This window comes from Diplotaxodon limnothrissa, linkage group LG7, assembly GCF_057381915.1.
Source record: "Diplotaxodon limnothrissa isolate DT_005_m linkage group LG7, D_limnothrissa_male_GT1.1, whole genome shotgun sequence".
NCBI lineage: Eukaryota > Metazoa > Chordata > Actinopteri > Cichliformes > Cichlidae > Diplotaxodon > Diplotaxodon limnothrissa.
In genome coordinates, this window is record NC_140602.1 from 20,509,865 (window position 1) to 20,530,155 (window position 20,291).

Here is a 20,291-nt window from a genome sequence, read left to right on the forward strand (position 1 = left end):
TGTTCTCTACTGCAACTGGCAATGGCCCCAGCTCCTCTCAGCCATCTGTCTCAGTTGCAGCTGATCCCGCTCTGGTTGTGGTTGTCCCATCGTCCCCTTCCCATGTAGACCATGAGAATGGTGGGGGTGTGGTGGGTGAGCCAGACCACCCAAGCCAGCAGTTTCAGCGACCAACTCGTCGGCGCAGAGCTCCAGACCGGTATGGAGCGTGGATCACTTAGCTTGGTTTACCTACCATGGACAGTTCCAAGTAGGACTGAAGATTCAGTTCAAGTTTAAATAGTTTCAGCCTCCTACACTGTTAGCTACAATGGTTTAAAAGAGCTGTATTTTTCATTGTTCCAGTGTTTACATTTAAAAAAAAAGATGAGTAAAGTATCTGAAGGACCTACGGGGTTATCTACATGCACTTATCCATTTGTATTTGTGCCTTCCTAGATGCTAGGATAAGTTAGTTATTCCCGGTCGCCATGTAATAGTTACAGTTGTGTAATTTCTTTTCTACTTAACAGCACTTGAAATGCTTTATTTTGCATATGTATGTACACCTTACTTGAGCCAGCCTCTTTGTCACTGAAGTGCACTCGTTGATACTATACCTCACCTTATATGCGGTAATGGCTAACACTTTTATCTCCAGTGGGCTCCAAGTGGTAAAGGGGATTGTGTACCAGTTTTATGCATTACAATGCTGGAGTGGAATTATTGTTTAATTGCCATCCAGAGTGGGGGTAGTGTTGCAGGAATTGCCGTCTTGTGTGTGACTGGGTGCAGTAAGGAGTGTATGTGATGTGTGTGTGAGCATGCGCGTGAAGGAAACGCGGGGAGCGAAAGAGGGAAAAGAGAGAGAGAGTGTGTCATGGGTAGAGAGGGCGACCGGGAGCAGCGTTCTAACGGGCTACAGGCTATGCAGTGTGTTTTCGAAGTGTGCAGTACTGTTATTAAAGCCTCATCTCTTCAGTACTCTCCGGTGCCTCGGCTGATTTCTGTCTGCCTCACTACTCCACAAAAGTGAAGGGAGTTAACCCCGAAGGAGGACAAACTTCGGCCCTGGAGGAAGCATCTCCCCTCGCGTCTCCCGACCACGGTCAGGGGACTGACGGCGAGGAATGGTTAACATTCTGATAGTTGACCAAAATATGATGTATTGAGAAAACACTTACAGTTCTGCTTTTAAAATGGCTCATAAGCAACAAACTAAGTAAAAAAAATGAAGGTTACTTCAAAGACTGCTTCAGAACTGCACAAGATTATTTGCCGTTAGCAGGTTGTTAATGCTATCCATCAAGTCTAACAGTCTGCAGTCTATGAACTAAATTCGGCTAACGCCAGCTAGCAATATTAGCTTGGTGGCAAGTAGCCTTCAGTAATAGTAACAAACACAGCAATAGTACATCGAAGATACTGAAGTGGAATATAACCCAGGTAGCTGCCACAACTAAAACAAGGTAGATGCAGTAGGCTAACATTAGTTTTTAAAAAAGAACTAACTTCCAGATGTTTCTTTAGGTTAGAGGTGGAATCTTTTCACACTGAGAGCAGCTTAGTTGCTGGCAAACAGAATTCGCATTGCATGGTCAGATTTTGCCCATCCCTTTATTCTTTAAATGTGAAGTGCTGTCGGAATTTCCACGTAAGAAATGCATTCCTGCCCATGCACTGCTGGCTCTGTTGTGCTGGCTCTGGGTCCATTGTGTAACTGACGCTACCAAAATTAACAGGACGCTTACATTAGAGCCTCTTATTGTGTGTTTTGTTTGGGTTTCCAGCAATACGTTAAATTACCAAAATTAGAGAGGGGATAGCGTAACATATGAAACAGGAAATGACCACCATGTAATCAATTTATTTCAACAAAGTAACTGTATTCTAATTATCACCTTTTTAAACTTTTTAAACACTGGACACAATTAGACAAGGTGGAAGCAATACTGAAGACAATGAACACAGGACAAGGGACTGTCAAAATAAAACAGGAAAGACACAGATATAGAGATGCAAGCTTAACATTGAGTCTGGGGAAGAAACAGTCATTCTGACTGCAGGAGACAGAGAGGGAATATAGAACGTGGACACAAGAGTAACTAGATGTGGAACACAGGGAAACCATAGTGACAGAAAACTAAAGACTAGAAACTATAAATATAACGTAAGCAGAAAACAGCTAAGAACCAGAAACATGAACGACACTAAATCAATGAATATCAATCACACCAGAAAACACATAAACACTGAGTCACAGACCCAGTGTCATGACACTATCTGGGCCCAGGATTCTTAATCTCAAGAGTTTCTATTACATTAGAGCTACAATAGCATCCAAATTCTTGTAACAAGCAACATCTGGACACACCTTGAACTTGGGTCTATGGGGTAGTGAAGCTATTTAACTTAACTTGGAGCGCCACCTAGTTTTCTAACAGGCAAAGCACTATTGAGATGAGGAGAATAAAATACTGTTAAAACATGACTATTAAAAAACTAACAAATTTTTATGAAAACAATTATGATGTACTTGATTAATTAGTAAACATGTCTGTCACTGTACAGTTTGTTAACAGTTTTTAACATACTGTAAGGGAGGTTGAATTGCAAAAGGTGGAGGTGGAGGCGGAGACAGCTGTCAAGTTGTGACAGTTGGAACTCCAGCCGGCTTCCCTTCCTGCGACTGCCTCCATTCGGTAGGCAGACATACCGTTTGATGTGGGGAAAAACAGTCGTCTGGTTCCGGTGTTCCGCGACAATGAGGTTGACATCTACTTCGAGTCATTTGAGCGAATAGCCACAGCCTTGCACTGGCCACGGGACTCATGGGCCATTTTGCTACAATGTAAGCTGGCAGGTAAGGCTCAGGAAGTTTGTTCCTCGTTGTCAGCTGAGGACTGCCTGGACTATGACAAGCTGAAAAGTGCTATCCTTATATCCTTATGAGCTGGTCCCAGAGGCTTATAGGCAGCGTTTCCAGAGATTGAAAAGGGGACAGGGTCAGTCCTATCTTGATTTTGCCAGGGAAAAAAGTGTCCTTTTCGATTGGTAGTGTGCGGCCTGCAAAGCTGCTGACCGTGCTTCGATCTGTAAACGAATGCAGACAGAGGAATTTAAGAACGATTAATGGGGTGAATTTTATAATGGGAAATGACATAGCGGGTGGGAAAGTTTATCCTACCCCTGAGGTGACCAACAATCCTGTTGTAGAGCCTGTTTTAGATGCCCTGAGTCAGCATGACCTGACCACTTCATGCAATATACACTAATGGCCTTTGGCATGAAAAATGCCCCAGCTACCTTTCAACGTTTAATGCAGTTGGTGTTGGGAGATGTGTCCCAGTGCAATGTGTATCTAAATGATGTAGTGCTATACACAGACACATGGGCAGATCATATGTCCCTCCTGAGGACAGTGTTTCAGCGGCTAGCCGAGGCCTCGTTGACCCTCAATCTCACTAAATGCGAGTTTGGTAAGGCAACAGTCACTTACCTAGGTAAGCAGGTGGGGTTTGGACAGGTCAGCCCGGTGGAGGCGACGATTGCTGCAATCTTAGACTACCCGATTCCAACCACCAGACGGGAACTGAAGCGGTTCCTAGGTATGACCGGATATTACCGGTGCTCCGGTAACCACAAACAATACAGGGAGTGCAGAATTATTAGGCAAATGAGTATTTTGTTCACATCATCCTCTTCATTCATGTTTTCTTACTCCAAGCTGTATAGGCTCGAGAGCCTACTACCAATTAAGCATATTAGGTGATGTACATCTCTGTAATGAGAAGGGGTGTGGTCTAATGACATCAACACCCTATATCAGGTGTGCATAATTATTAGGCAACTTCCTTTCCTTTGGCGAAATGAGTCAAAAGAAGGACTTGACAGGCTCAGAAAAGTCAAAAATAGTGAGATATCTTGCAGAGGGATGCAGCAGTCTCAAAATTGCAAAGCTTCTGAAGCGTGATCATCGAACAATCAAGCGTTTCATTCAAAATAGTCAACAGGGTCGCAAGAAGCGTGTGGAAAAACCAAGGCGCAAAATAACTGCCCATGAACTGAGAAAAGTCAAGCGTGCAGCTGCCAAGATGCCACTTGCCACCAGTTTGGCCATATTTCAGAGCTGCAACATCACTGGAGTGCCCAAAAGCACAAGGTGTGCAATACTCAGAGACATGGCCAAGGTAAGAAAGGCTGAAAGACGACCACCACTGAACAAGACACAAGCTGAAACGTCAAGACTGGGCCAAGAAATATCTCAAGACTGGTTTTTCTAAGGTTTTATGGACTGATGAAATGAGAGTGAGTCTTGATGGGCCAGATGGATGGGCCCGTGGCTGGATTGGTAAAGGGCAGAGAGCTCCAGTCCGACTCAGACGCCAGCAAGGTGGAGGTGGAGTACTGGTTTGGGCTGGTATCATCAAAGATGAGCTTGTGGGGCTTTTTCGGGTTGAGGATGGAGTCAAGCTCAACTCCCAGTCCAACTGCCAGTTTCTGGAAGACACCTTCTTCAAGCAGTAGTACAGGAAGAAGTCTGCATCCTTCAAGAAAAACATGATTTTCATGCAGGACAATGCTCCATCACACGCGTCCAAGTACTCCACAGCGTGGCTGGCAAGAAAGGGTATAAAAGAAGAAAAACTAATGACATGGCCACCTTGTTCACCTGATCTGAACCCCATTGAGAACCTGCGGTCCATCATCAAATGTGAGATTTACAAGGAGGGAAAACAGTACACCTCTCTGAACAGTGTCTGGGAGGCTGTGGTTGCTGCTGCACGCAATGTTGATGGTGAACAGATCAAAACACTGACAGAATCCATGGATGGCAGGCTTTTGAGTGTCCTTGCAAAGAAAGGTGGCTATATTGGTCGCTGATTGGTTTTTGTTTTGTTTTTGAATGTCAGAAATGTATATTTGTGAATGTGGAGATGTTATTGGTTTCACTGGTAAAAATAAATAATTGAAATGGGTATATATTTGTTTTTTGTTAAGTTGCCTAAGAATTATGCACAGTAATAGTCACCTGCACACACAGATATCCCCCTAAAATAGCTAAAACTAAAAACAAACTAAAAACTACTTCCAAAAACATTCAGCTTTGATATTAATGAGTTTTTTGGGTTTATTGAGAACATGGTTGTTGTTCAATAATAACATTATTCCTCAAAAATACAACTTGCCTAATAATTCTGCACTCCCTGTAAAAGTTGCATTCTGTCATTGGGCATACCCAATGACAGACCTTGCACTGTAATCCCTCCTCCACCAAATTTACACTTTGCACAATGCAGTCAGACAAATGCCATTGTCTTGGCATCTGCCAAACCCAGACTCTCCCACCCATCAGATGGAGAATCATGATTTGTCACTCTAGAGAAAATGTCTCCACTGGTCTACAGTCCAGTAGCAGCAGGCTTTACACAACAGCATCCGATGCATCCGACACTTTGCATTGTGCTTGGTGATGTAAGGATGCACTGCTCAGGCATGGAAACCCATTCCATGAAGCTCTCTACATACTGATCTTGAGCTAATCTGAAGGCCACATGAAGTTTGGAGGTCTGTAGCAATTGACTCTGAGTTGCTGTCATTGCAAATACTTCTTCATTGTTACAATAACATTAACAGTTGACTGTGGAATATTTAGTTAGGTAATATTCTATCATGATACCTCACCGGAAGTCACTGAGCTCCTGAGAGCAACCCATTCTTTCATAATTGTTTGTATAAGCAGTCTACAGCCTAGCTGTCTGACTTTATACACTTGTTGCCATGGAAGTGATTGATCCAGTGATTTGGATGGGTGAGGGAATACTTTTAGCAATGTAGTGTATTTATGAATATGCTTAGGCAAAAGGAAATATTTTGTAAAACAAAAGCTGAAAAATTTAGCCCATGAAGTAGTTTTTCTAATGTAAAGACACCCTGCATTAACTACGGAAGAAGATTAGGGCCACTGGAAAAAAAAAGAGGAAAGAATTCTGACTTTAAAGTCAGAATTCTGAGATTAAAGTCAGAATTCTGACTTTAATCTCAGAATTCTGAAAAAAAAGTCAGAATTCTGAGATTAAAGTCAGAATTCTGAGATTAAAGTCAGAATTCTGACTTTAATCTCAGAATTCTGAAAAAAAAGTCAGAATTCTGAGATTAAAGTCAGAATTCTGAGAAAAAAGTCAGAATTCTGACTTTAATCTCAGAATTCTGACTTTTTTCTCAGAATTCTGACTTTAATCTCAGAATTCTGACTTTTTTCTCAGAATTCTGACTTTAATCTTAGAATTCTGAGATTAAAGTCAGAATTGTTTTTTTTTTTTCCAGTGGCCCTAATCCTCTTCCGTAATTAACAGATGATTTAGATGAACTGATGTAAATTAAACATAAAAGGTATCATGTCTGAATAAGGAACATAAGGATCATTTTGATCTTTTTTCATTGCTTTCTCACTTTTGGCATTACATAATCTTTAGTTGCCATCACACACAAGAAGGCTGAAACAGAGTTAGATTAAGCATGCAAAGCTGAAAATACACATATACACATAAATGTGGGATTTGTGTTTGTTTGTTTTGGGAGTTTTTTGCAGTTCTTCTCATGAGACATTTCTATAACTGACAAATGATGTGGACATTGAGAGAACATTCATGTGTCACTTGCCAGGAACCGTTTTCTGACAGCATTGTGCAGCCTGTATCCTCAATGGATTTGTCTGGCTGCCCTTCTCCCCAATTTTTAAAGGTCAAAGGTTGATTTTTCATGTCAGTTTTAAACTCCCCCTCAGCTTTTTTATTGTTCACATTGATCCAGGCTTTGGCTCTGAATTTGCCATGAACTTGAGTCAGTGCGTTGTTCTCCTCCGCGTTCTGTGGCAACGCCAGCTCTAAACCACGTTGGCTGCAAAACACTACAGCCTCTGAGAAACTGCCTCTGTGCTTGTTGGAGACAAAGTATTTTTGATCAACTATTTGGACAAAATCATAGTTTACAGCTGAAAAAAAGCACAGAAAAGTAAAATTAGAAAAAAGACATTTACTTGTAGGCAATCTTAAGGATATGTTTTCTGGCAAAATAATTGTTGCCTTTTCTAAAGCTTATCTAAAGATTCTTATTCAGTTAAATTTTATTTTACTAATATACCATGAATTGTCTCAAAAAAGAAACTTGGATTTTGAAGTAAAACCTCTAAATATGAGAATTTTATTAATGTTAATCAATAATATGTTCTTTACAGCTACTGCATTGGCATTGGAAAATTATTTTGTTACTGTTTATCAATATAGTTTTTACAGTGTTGACTTCAGGTTATTATTGTTGCAAACTGGTGGTATTTTAATAAAATAAAATTAAAAACTGACTATGTAGTCTTTTCTTTATCAATTTAAAGAATGCTGTTTATTATACTATTATTGATTACAATAGTGATGTGACCTCTTAGCTTCATTCAGTGACAGCAAATCTTTGCGTTAATCTGAACAAAATAATACAAATAGGCATCAATTTGAGTCCTGACTACAGCTGCTGGTCATCTGCAAGCTACTTTGCAACCCACTACCACACCAGTCCCTTCTGTGGCTGACAACAACATCTTGACTATTGTTACTTATGTCTGGTTTGCTTTAAATTGTAGGTGGGGGTGGTCTTAATACAGTTTTCTCCATTGAAGAGTCCTGTGTATGTAATAGTGATGCCAAACTCCCCAGAACAGAGATATACCATCAAATTTAAAATACAGCAGAAAGAAATAACAGCTGTCTGTTATGCTATAAAATAGCAGTTATGTATTTGAAACAAATGAATATGGATAAGATACTTACCAAGTTTAAACTTGGCAATTCTCTTCATTAGCTTTTCAGTGTCGCTTTGAAAAGAGCCAATAGGATCTGGACAAAACACAGAGTTAACAAAGTGTGTATTTATTCATTTGCATATTTAGTTATCTGTCTTTTTCCACGTCTCTCAAAACTGTAAAATAATTATGAAAACATAAGGGACATCTCACAATACAATGCATCTGGTGCTAAACCTGGTTCAGTATATACTAAAAGTTTTGTCTGCATAAAGGTTTTGTCATGGAGTCCCGGGACTCAGTGATTTTGGGTTTGGTGTATTAGTATTATTATTATTATTATTATTATTATTATTATTATTATTATTATCATTTGTGATCTTCTAGCTTTGGGATTATTTGTGTTCTGGTGCTGGGATTCTGGGTTGGTGCTCCCTCTGTTGGTCCCTGGTGTTAGTCTTTCCTCTGTCTCGTCAGGTTAATCAGGTCCAGCTGTGTCTCCCACCTGTGTATGTGTGATTTCCCAGTGTCCCTCTGTGTGTTTTTATGTTGTGTAAACTCATGTACTCATGACTGGTCCGTCTGTGTTCGTCTCCTGGAAAACTGTCTGTGAATCCACTGTGTCCTCTCCCTGCTGTCCCCCTTCGTGTTCAGGATTGCTGTTAAATTACGTTTCTCCCAGTTTATGGTAAATGGCCTGCATTTGTATAGCGCTTTTCTAGTCCCTAAGGACCCCAAAGCGCTTCACACTACATTCAGTCATTCATCCATTCACACACACATTCACACACTGGCACTTCACACTTAGATTACCCTTAGTTCTGTTTTTGTAATGCCGTCTTTGTGTTTGCCTTTTGCAATAAACCTCCCTCACAACTCATTAAGTGCCTGCATTTTGAGTCCTCTTTGTGGGATGTGTGGGAGCTGCAGCCCTGACAGGTTTACCAGACATACTTTGTATTAGATGGGACCTTGACTTCCCTAATAAGCTAAACCATAGTGAATTGTGATTCAACTCCCAAAACCATTATCCTTTCAGAAACCTAACCAATTAAGTTTAGAGACCAAACCTAGAGAAAAACTGAGAAAGTAAAATTAAAACTAAAACAAAAGAAAGATCAAATATAAGGAGAAAAAATGGTCTCAAAATGGAGTCAAGACAAACACCACCAACCTTCTTTGTTTTTAAGATTTTTGGTTTTCACTAGAAACTTAAAAGAGCATATTTTATGGGAATGTAGTTTTCGTGTGTTGTATATTTATGGTTAAACTGCTATTAGTTGTTCCCTTATTCACAAGTTGTCAACACAGTAGGTAGCCCTGCATGTTTTTGCCTTAGATGCCCTCCCTGACACAACCCCAAAGGGTTTTAAGTTTCACAGGATTGAATTCAGATATGACTTGTTAGGTAACTGTATAAACCACAACACCATAGAGCCACTATTAAAGTGTGTGTCTGTGAAGTTCCCTCTGGGATCAATAAAGTTATTCTTATGTTCTAACCTCGTCCACACATTATAATAGTTCCAGGTAGGCCAGGCAGTCCAGGTTTTCCCCTTGCTCCATTAGGTCCTGGAAATCCACGTGGTCCTAGAGGCCCTCTAGCCCCTAAAGTGAAGATATAAACACATCAAATAAGATGTGAAGTTCATACCAATGTTTCCAGTTTCTGGTTTTCCAGAGAAAAAAACTTTACCCTGTTGTTGTTTATAAATGTCGTCCATATAAGGTGGGGAAAATGATCATGTACACAACACAACAATGTGAAAAAATCCATGTTGGAGTCAAATTGTTAAAGGTTGCCAATATTGTACTTAAATTTGTAAGTCTTGATTCAAACTATGTGATCAAACGTTACAAGGATTTTTCCCCCCTTAATAATAAACCCCTTTATTAAGAAACTGCATTTTGTTTTTACTTGTTTTATCTTTGTCTAATATTCAAATTTGTTTGATGATCAGGAACATTTAAGTGTGACAAACATACAAAAAAAATATGAAATCAGGAACGCGGCAAACACTTTTTCAAACCAGTGTAGCTCTTACGCTAAGGAAGTTATGAGGGCTTACTTTTTCCCAAATATATTGTAGATATATTGATCCAGAACGTGGGCCAAATTCAAATCCGAACACATCACCACTTACTGTCACGGTCCTGGCTCGGTGACCCAGTGTTTTGTGTTGTTTATTATTAGAAGTCTGTTTTTTGTAATGTTTTTGAGGCTTCCCATGTTATTATATTTAGCTTCACCCAGTTTAGGTTTTTATAGCATTTTTAGTTCTTCCCTTCATTAGTTGTTTTGCGGTCTTTTGTAGAGCCTCTAATAAAGGCTGGCTTTCAGTTTAAAAGTTCTCTTGCATCTGTGTCTGCGTTTGAGTCCACATTATCTTATCTCCAGTTCGAACACACCTGGGGCACACATGACAACAGAATCTAACTGAAAGAAACCTACATACATAACATACACAACACAAGTGACTATAGCAATAAACTAGGAAACTAACACTGACATGGAGACTGAGACACACAAACTTGACGTAGACAAGGGAAAATTACATGGAGACATGACTGACAGGGTAAACAAGGCAAACTACAGAGACAGGGCACAGAGGGACCAAAGAGACACGGGGACTCAACTGTGGAGAAAGAAGGTGAATAAACATGGAAGCAAGACCGACAACATACACGGGACACTAGGGAAGACACACAGATGCTAGACTAAGAAAACCTGGGCTCAAAAGCGAACAAAGAACTAAGAACTAAACGCATAAATAATTAAAATAGGAAGCACTGGGAAATACTAGACACAAAAGACTAAACAATGTAGAACTATAAAGAAATCACATAAACCTCAAAACAACATTCAACAGTCCAAAATCAAAAAAGCACTGGGTCAAATACCCAGAACCATGTGAGGCACAAATATGTTAGACCATGAAGTAATTTCCAGGAAAATCTGTTTGTTTTTTAATTGAAGTATTTGTTGAACTACTGCTTACCGCAACTTACTGCATTTGGAATTTAAAAAAAAAACAAAAAAAAAACCCAGATCATTGCTTGAAAATGTATTGTGCAGTTTATTTAGGTTTTTTGGTGGAAAAGAATCATACTGATAATGTAAAATTTTTAAAAACCTATAAAAAGTCCTGTACAATACACTTGGCATTATGGGGTTAAAAATAACCCTCCCTGAGAGTGTATTTGGGGGGATGTTTATCACACTCACCAGGTTCTCCTTTCAAGCCTTTCTGTCCTTGTTTTCCAGGTTCTCCATATGCCCCGGGTTCTCCAGGTGACCCAGGTGGGCCTTTAGGACCAGGAGGACCAAAAAGCTGACTGTAGCCCACAGGAGCCATGAGGCAGAAGGTTATGACAAAAACAAATGGCTTCATCTTCTTTATGCAACTCTGAAATGTCACATATTGGAAATTATTTTCTAATGAAAATCTTCTTCAATTTTTATGATAATTTAAATAAATGAAATCAAAGAAAAATAACAGTTTGTTTGGTTGCAGGTTGTCAGCTGAATAGAAAAAAACTGTACTTTTTAGAGACAAATACTCACAGTTTAAATGACGAATGATATGGATGTGATCCTTCTTTGCAGCTTCCAAACAGAAGTGGCAAAGAAAAAAGTCAAAGTCAGATATATAAGACATCCAGCCCAGCTATAATGAGAGACAGGTGAAAAAAAACAGAGTCTGCCTCTGGTGTCATAATCGAGAGTTCACTTACAACCGATGCCTTTTAAAAGCTTTTCCTTCCACTCACAAAAGGCAAACCACTGTGATCAGTCAAACATGAATAATCAAAAGGCCTGCATTCCTAGATCTGAAATATAGCAGGGTTTAGATTAAAGATAAATAGAATCTGATCAGTAATGTTGGTTCGGTATTGGTGAAAGATTTTCTTATTTACAGTTTATGTTAGTGTTCTGATCATAATTCCAATTGACATTTAGTAAATATGATCAAGCAGTAATTTCACAGTTATTAGAAAGGATAGCCAGATGCAGATGATGTAATTTTTTTAAACTGAATTTTTATAAATGTAAATTGCAAAGTTATTCAGTTATGTTAGTGTCAAATTGTATTAAAATGAAAATAAAATAGAAACTCACCATTATACGTAAGTAGTTATCGTCTAGTTGTGCTGCTTCATGTACAGCTTTAAAACAATTTCAGAACCCAAAGTCAAAAATATCTGACACTCTTTGGAGAGGAAATAAAAACCAGGTGAGTATTTTGTGTGTATTCTGTGTTGGACACAGAAAAGAGGGGGAGCATGAGGCCCAAAGCCTGCCTCTTTTTAGCTAAAACACTCTGAGAAAGACAAATATGTGTATCATAAAACAAATTGTAGTTCAAACTTTACTATTTTATTATATTAAACCACAAAGAACACAGACTTATCTTTGATGAAACATGTATTTTACATAACTGTATAGGTTCAGGTCATGGTAATCTGAGGAGCTTGGAAAGAAAAACCATACGACTGTTTTAAATTTCTTGAAGACATTTTGTCTCTCATCCAAGAAGCTTCATTAAGTCTGAGACCAAATGGTGGAGACTCCCAGGATTTTAAGCGCTAGTGGGAGTTTTCCTTCAAGAAGGTTGTTGAGCCATTATTGATCATGTTCCTCATCACGTGTGCCAAGGTTTGAAAAAGAGTGTGGGTCATTATTACCAGAGTTTTCAGTTGAAACCACTGTGAAACCTTGCCTCACCCTATCATGTGACTTACTGAGATCAACTGACACAAGATGTGAGTGGGCATTAAGGCACCTGAGAAGGGATCTCAAAACTGGATTATAGATGATAGACAGTTGGTGTCTGTGACACAAAGGACCCGGAAGTACACACTGTTAACAGGCTGGTTACATTTTATTTGCAACTTTTTAAATAATTCTGATCAGCTTTCAGCTGACATGTTCATGGTGCAGCCTTTTTCTCTCCTGTCGCAGCTGGTAACTGAAATAGCACGACTGATCACACCAACCAGTCCCAGCTGGTCTGCCACCCTTCTGGCACTGCTCACCGGACACACTGCCCTACCAGTCCTTTGCAGCAGAGCTGCAGACCACACCCCTGCCACATACCTCCAGCACCCAACTAAGGCCAGAGAGCCATCCGGGCGACCCTACCACCCACGAGAGGGAGAGGAAATCAGCCATGACCACCTTGAAATGAAAAGACTGGAGAGCGAGATACCACTGGGTGATTAAGTAGATCCCAGTGGGGATTCAAGATGGTGTCTGTGTGTGTGGCTTGCCATCAGCTGTTACCTGTTTTGATTCTACTAACCCTGCTTATATCTGTTTTTCTCAACAATGTCTTTACTCTTTTGGTGTATGATTTCCAATCGCTATTAACCATCCGAGCCACTGTTGATGGGCAGTATCATATGGCCCCAGGAGGTGAGGATTACCGAGTCCCACCTGTGGTAGAAACTGTACCACTGTTTCTCTGCCGTTATCCACCTAGCCTTCCCCTCAGGAAGAAATCCTACAGAAGGCGAGGGAAACGGGGTGGAATACTGGTAAAACTCAGAAACTGTGTCGCTACTTACACGGCAGCCTCGGACATCAAGTTGTTCATCTCCTGGAATCGGCACCCGTTCCCGATTCCAGGGAGCATTCCAGAGAAGATATCCAGCATTCCAGGGAAAATATCCAGCTTCCACGGTATCCTTCCCCACGTCTTCGCAGGGGTGAAGTGGATTACCAGAATCTTCGCCCTCTGGATCGATCATTCGAGCCCACGGTGAATACTACATTAGCTAAACTGGCCCTGGTTAACGCCAGGTCGTTGGCTAAAAAGTCATCCTGAATGACTTTTTCACCGCTCGCAATTTGGACTTTCTCCTGGTGACTGAAACGTGGCTCACCTTGGGTGACTTTAGCTGTGGTGGTGGGGAAGTGGTGGTGGGGGGAGATAGGCCTCTAAACCTTGGAGGGCCTGAGGTGTCCCCAGAGAGGTGGCGTCTGATACCCAACCTGACATATAGACACAGACATACAGGCGCACACAGATACAAACATCCATTCCCACCCTCATGCTCTCATATGCACTTGCTCCACACTCAACCAACATGGAGACAGACATAAAGAGACGCTGTACACACAATCACACTCCCCAAGCGTACTCTACGAACCAGGTCTAGGTACCCTTGCCCCTGGAGGGGGGAACTGCACCCAGACCCAGGTGGTGTTACCCTTTTCCCTGCGGTGGGGAGAGGCAGACCGCCCCGACTCCGCAGCAGCAGGGAGGCCCCACACCCCAGACCACAGCCGGACGGCCATCTCCTCCTCCTAGCCCCCCTGCTCCAGCGGGCCGCAGAGAACGGGGGTGAGAGAAGACTCCAAACCTCCCTCCACCCGCTCATTGTAGTGTTGATGCATGTGTGTTCTAAGGTGCATTTAAAACCCAGGAGGGCATGGAGCTACCTGCCAAGGAGCAGCAGGTAAGCGCATAGTCCCTCCTGCTAGCCCTCAATGTCTACGTGTATTTAAAATTGAGAGGTGGGCAACGACGCCAGGGGTGAGGTGTACACCCTGATGGTAATTTGGATTCCGTGTGTCGTGCCCTCCCCCAAGATCCTATATGTATGTGTAATGAGAGTGTGAGCAATGTGAATGTCTAAGTTGTGGGATAAAATTGAGGCAGAGGCAGCCAGAAGGGGACAGAGGCGGGGGGGGGGGGGGGGGTAGCCTCCTCTGCACCCTGGTGACATACCCCTACTCCAAGGCCCTGCATGTGTGGGTGGTTGTGGTGGAGCGGGAAGAGGAAGAGGGAGGCAGCTGGAGATGGGGAGGGAAGGAAGGGAGGGGCAAGTGACCCCTCCCTGGGGCCAGCTCCCCCGCTGACCCCAGTAGGCACCCCCATACTCCGCGACCCGCCAGGGAAAGGGGGCCCAGGCCCATCCAGACCGGGGCCCAGTGCAGCAGCGCCTCCCAGCCCCACAGAGCCCGGGACAGTCCACCCAACCCCACCAAAGAGAAAACTGCACCCACCCCACCATCCACTTATCTTCCAGACTACATAAGACAATAGATGCCCAGGCTGAGATCTTCCTCCTCCTCTCCTGTATCTCCCCCTCCTGCAGAGAGAGTTCCTGAAGAGCGGAAAGCTCCTGCAAGATGTGACAATCTCCCCCACCAGTTGAAGAGCCCCCCAGGTGGCTCGACGCACCGTCGCCCTGCGCCAGGGCTGAGCCCCCATGCACCCACCCGCCCACAACCCCGGCAACACACCAACCAGGACCCAAGCCCCTGAGGCCCGGCCAAGGCCCCAGCCCAGAGACGGAGCGCCCCCAGAACCTCACGCCCATCCCGGACCCACCCAGGGGCAGCCAGGCTACCAGGTCAGTAACCCACGTCCGTCAGCACAGACCCTCCCCTAGCCCCGCTGCACGCAGCCACGAGGAAACAGTCACCCGAGAGCCAACAGAGCCCCTAACCGGACATGACCGCTACCCCGGATTGAGCCCCCCAAGGAAGATGCCTCTGGGGAACCCACCGACGCCCTAGGCCTGTCCCTACCCCCACACCAATCACAACAGTGAAGGCGGGACCAAACTATGACCCCCCACCCCCACTAGGTGATGGAGCTGATCAATGAAGCCCAGAGCAATTGATCTGGTGTGGTGACAGAGGCTGTATCAAGACTAATGTAATCTAATAGATAATTTCTATATTGGTTAGAATTAAGATTATTTTTATTTTTCCAGTTCATGAGGACTGTTTTCTTGGCTATGCATAGGGCAGTGAAAACCATATGGACTATATTCTTTTCTGAAGTGACATTATCTAAGCTGCCCAACAAACACACTAAGGGGGAAGTTGGAATGTTACATTTCAGACACTTTGATAAGTCTTCACACATCTCGCGCCAAAACTTCTGAACTGGTGGACAGAACCAAAGAGCGTGGATATAATTGTCTGGTGAATTGGTTTGGCAGTGTGAGCAGTTGTTGGTAGACGTAAAGCCCATCTTGAACATCCGATGACCTGTATAGTGCACTCTATGTAATAAAGCATTCATGTCGTTGGATGTTTGAGCTGATAAATGGTAGGTCTGAGATCTCTAGATTATTGCAAAGTGCTTGTTCTACATCTAGCCAAGGTTCATCTAAGAGGGTATGTTTTAGCCATCCTGAGATAAACTGAAGCCTGTTGGCTAAGAAGTAGTGCTGAAAGTTAGGCAGTTCTAGTCCTCCTTTATCCTTGGTCTTTTGTAGTGTTTTTAAGCTTATACGTGGGGGTTTATTTTTCCAAAGGAATTTGGACATACATGAATCTAGAGATCTGAACCAATCTTGTGGCGGTTTAGTTGGGATCATTGAGAATAAATAATTTATTTTTGGTAAGACCATCATTTTTATAGCGGCAACCCTTCCCATGAGTGATATGGGTAGACATTTCCACCTAGCCAGATCATCTTCTACCTTCTTTAAAAGTGGGATATGGTTTAATTTAGTTAGATCTGCAAGCTTGGGAGAAACATTAATACCTAAATATTTTATATTTCCCGATTGCAGTGGTGTAGAAGAGGAATTATGGAGGGAGCAATTAATCGGTAGGACTGTAGATTTGGACCAGTTAATTGAGTAATCTGATATTCTTGCAAAAGAGTTTATCAATTCAATCACCCCAGAGATATTGGTTTGTGAATTTTGGAGAAAGATTAACACATCATCCGCATAAAGGCTGATTTTATGTTCCACGTTCTTGCATTTTATGCCCTTAATTACTGAATTCTGTCTAATTGCTGCTGCTAGTGGTTCAATAAAAATTGCAAACAGTGAAGGGGAGAGTGGGCATCCCTGCCTGGTGCCCCTCAAGAGACAGAAGCTGGAGGATGTCTGGTCATTTGTTCTGACACAAGCTGTTGGGGAATTATATAATATTTTCATTACTTGCATTACTTGCAAATAGGCCCACCCATTTAACTATTGACAGCCTACTCTCGCTTTTTAACCCAACTTGTTTGGAAGTACTTGATTCTATTGCTCCTTTCACCACTAGGTATCTAAAACCCAAAACTCAACCATAGTTGAATAATGATACAAGAAAACATAGATAAGTCTGCAGGAAAACAGAACGAACGTGGAAAAAACACTGATTACAGGTATCATTTGAGACTCAGAGAATCCTTGTCAAATTACCAGAAAGCCGTTAAAGCAGCAAAAACAATGTATTTTTCTAAGATTGTGTCCAATAATTATCATCAACCTCATATTTTATTTGGCAGCGAAAATCTTCTGAAATTCTTCGTTAACAAAATTGTAGATATCAGGTCTCACATTATTCTTCCTACTTTTGACCCATATATTCACTCTCCAACTTTTGCCTCTTTTGATTATTTTCAGCCAGTGTCCTTTTCATTACTTAATGAAATAGTTAATAACTTGAAACCCTCAAAATGTTCCTTGGATATCATTCCACCTAGATTGCTAAAAGATGTGTTTGACACGGTTGGTATGCGTTTGCATTCCATTGTAAACAGCAGTCTTCAGTCTGGGTCTGTTCCCCCTGACTTTAAACATGCAGTGGTGGAACCTATCCTTAAAAAGCAGAACCTGGACCCAACTTTTCTATCAAATTATAGACCAATCTCCAAATTGCCTTTTCCGTCAAAAGTTCTGGAGAAAGTTGTCCTCCTCCAGCTCCAGACCTTTTTAGATTATCACGGCATTGGTGAAGTATTCCAGTCTGGTTTTAAAACGCATCATAGCACTGAAACTGCTCTTTTAAAAGTTTCTAATGACCTTTGAACTTTTACAGACTTGGGGGATTCTGCCATTTTAATATTACTAGATCTCAGTGCTGCTTTTGATACGGTGGATCATAGGATTCTTATCTCTCGACTGGAACAATATGCTGGTATTAAAGGGACTACATTGCAATGGTTTAAATCTTACCTATCTAATTGATCCTTCTCTGACACATTATCCCCAAGGACCTCGCACTTTTGTGGGGTCCCTCAGAGATCTATTCTTGGCCCGGTTCTCTTCTCAATTTGCATGCTTCCTTTGGGCGCTATTTCTGAAAAATATGGTATCTCGTTTCACTGTTATGCAGATGATTTACAGATCTACCTCCCACTGAAACGCAAATCTGCTAACCCTCTGAAGACACTGTTCGATTGTCTGGAAGACGTTAAGGCATGGATAGCTTTAAATTTTCTCAATCTAAATGAACAGAAAACTGAGATCATTGTCTTCAGCCCTAGTGACCATTACAACCTTCGCCCCTTAGAAAATTATAAAAAAAACTGTTTGCAAGGAATTTAGGTGTGATTTTTGATAGTAATTTGACATTCGATAAACAGATAAATAATGTGATCAAGACCAGCTTCTTTCACCTCCGCTTACTTGCAAAGGTGAAGCCTTCAGAGACTTTGAGAAAGCATGTCTTTATTTCATCTCGCCTCAACTTCTGCAACAGCCTCTACTCTGGTTTTACTTCGTCATCTGGGCCCTGTTTCAGGAAGCCGGTTTAGTGGAAAAACTGAGTAAGTATACCCTGAGTTAACGAAAACTCTGGGTTTTCGGTTTCACAAAGCGAGTTCAGCTGAAGCCTGAGTGAGTCACTATGACGACACACGCCGTGAAGCTAACCTGCCCCCTAGCAGGTTTACTACAACTAACCCTGACTGTCTCCGCCCCTTTGTCGGAAACCTGACAGTAGGAAGTGTCGGACATGGCGTGTCCCTTCCTTGAAGAGCCAGTAGATCGTGAAGCCCAAATTCTCCGCAGAGCTCTCCGCCGGGAGAGAGTGATTAGAGCGCGTTTGGACATTTTATCATTTCCTGATGATTTTCTGTGCGAACGTTACCGTTTCTCAGCACAATCTATAAGTTATTTGAATAACATCCTCAGGCCATATATTACGCATGTGACACATCGCGGACATGCTCTCAGTTCTGTACATATTATTTGTATTGCACTTCGGTTTCTTGCAAACGGGAGCTTTCTGTATAATATTGGTGACGCTGAGCACGTTTCCAAGGCTACCGTCTGTCGGGCAGTCAGGACTGTTACAGTTGCACTGAAACGTCTCCTGTACTCGTTTGTGGTGTTCCCCGGTCACAGACCCACAAGATTTATCAAAGAGGGATGCCACAAAATTGCAGGTATCAGGATGACCAAAACTTAATTTATGATGTGGTGATACTTGGACTACTACTTAAATTTTACATTTATTTTCAGGATTCCCAGGCGTGTATAGATGGCACTCACATTCCAGTCATTGCTCCTTTAGTAAATGAAGGAGACTATGTGAACAGGAAGTCTTTCCACAGCATTAATGTACAGGTACATAGTTCCCTGTAGCATTTCAAACTAACAAATTATTTTATCATAGTAATGGATGCTAATTTGTGTTCTCTGCACTGTGAAGATCATATATGATGCTGCCAACATTATCACAAATGTGGAAGCCAAGTGGCCAGGCTCTGTCCATGACTCACAAATATTCCGTGAATGTACACTGAGCACAAAATTTGGACATGGTGAGTTGAGAATACTTTAAAATATATAAAGACCAATTGCTTCAGGGACATTTGAACTGAAGTGTATCCTTCTGTCTTAGGAGAGTTCACTGGCTACTTGCTTGGTGATAGGGGGTATCCATGTTTACCCTATTTGCTTACCCCTTACCCTGACCCTGAACCGGGCCCACAGCAGCGATATAATCTGGCTAATTGCAGGACAAGAGCCAGAATTGAAATGACTATCGGAATGCTTAAGGCCCGGTTCCAGTGCCTGCAAAGACTCAGGGTCACCCCAGAAAGGGCATGTGACATTATTGTGGCATGTGTGATTCTTCACAACATTGCCACAATTAGAGGAGAACACTGTCCTTCTGAACCAAACATCAGCAGTGATCCAAACCATGAACATCCTGACCCTCCCACGGACATACAAGATGGAAGAGCAGTCAGAGACACCATATGTCACAATCATTTCTTTTGACCCATCACCTCAACATGTTGAAAGAAGAATAAACAGATTTTTTGTTCAACTGGCTTTATTGGTCGCCTGTATTTCCTGTACACAAAGTATTAAAAGATGTAAACCTCATAAAGTGTCTCTGTTGCTTCCTCCTCTGTAACAGCTGTCAATGTTTCTTCATTATTTTCCTGTAGTAAAGAAATAAACAACATTGCTGTTCTACTGTACACTCATATAATCTGTGGAGTATTACTCACAACTGCATGTTGGTCTGGCTCAACAGGAGGCTGCACCAGATGCAGTACACCATCACCATCAACTGATAGAATATGAGGTTTATACAGGTCACTTATAACTTACAAGGGACCAAATGGCAATTAACAAACATACCTATCACCTTACACTTCATTGTCATTATGCTCTCAAAGACAACCAAGACTGAGGGAAGGCAAAATCAGTAGGAACATAACTTCACTACAAAATAATCCATTATGGTAAAGAGTTTATCAAATGAATGAGTCGCACTGCAAAGGTGACTGTGAAGAAAGGATGTATGCACATCATG

General features: G+C 41.9%; 1 protein-coding gene across 1 annotated transcript; it reads right to left on the reverse strand.

The window, feature by feature from the left end:
* Positions 1 to 6,590: 6,590 nt before the first annotated feature.
* LOC146628219 (mannose-binding protein C-like) lies at positions 6,591 to 11,163 on the reverse strand. Its single transcript, XM_085357657.1, has 4 exons — positions 10,998 to 11,163; positions 9,275 to 9,379; positions 7,800 to 7,865; positions 6,591 to 6,973 (listed from the first exon to the last, which is right to left on the reverse strand). The coding sequence occupies exons 1-4, from the start codon at positions 11,161 to 11,163 to the stop codon at positions 6,591 to 6,593; spliced, it is 720 nt and encodes a 239-aa protein (XP_085213783.1).
* Between the last annotated feature and the right edge of the window lie 9,128 nt (positions 11,164 to 20,291).

Excerpts from the sequence above, each read along its gene's own strand:
- LOC146628219 (XM_085357657.1), bottom strand. The coding sequence starts at position 11,163 with ATGAAGCCATTTGTTTTTGTCATAACCTTCTGCCTCATGGCTCCTGTG. Across the intron at positions 9,380-10,997 it reads AGGCTTGAAAGGAGAACCTG|GGGCTAGAGGGCCTCTAGGA; the intron begins GTGAGTGTGATA and ends TCTTCACTTTAG. Across the intron at positions 6,974-7,799 it reads AATTGCCAAGTTTAAACTTG|CTGTAAACTATGATTTTGTC; the intron begins GTAAGTATCTTA and ends GCTTTTTTTCAG.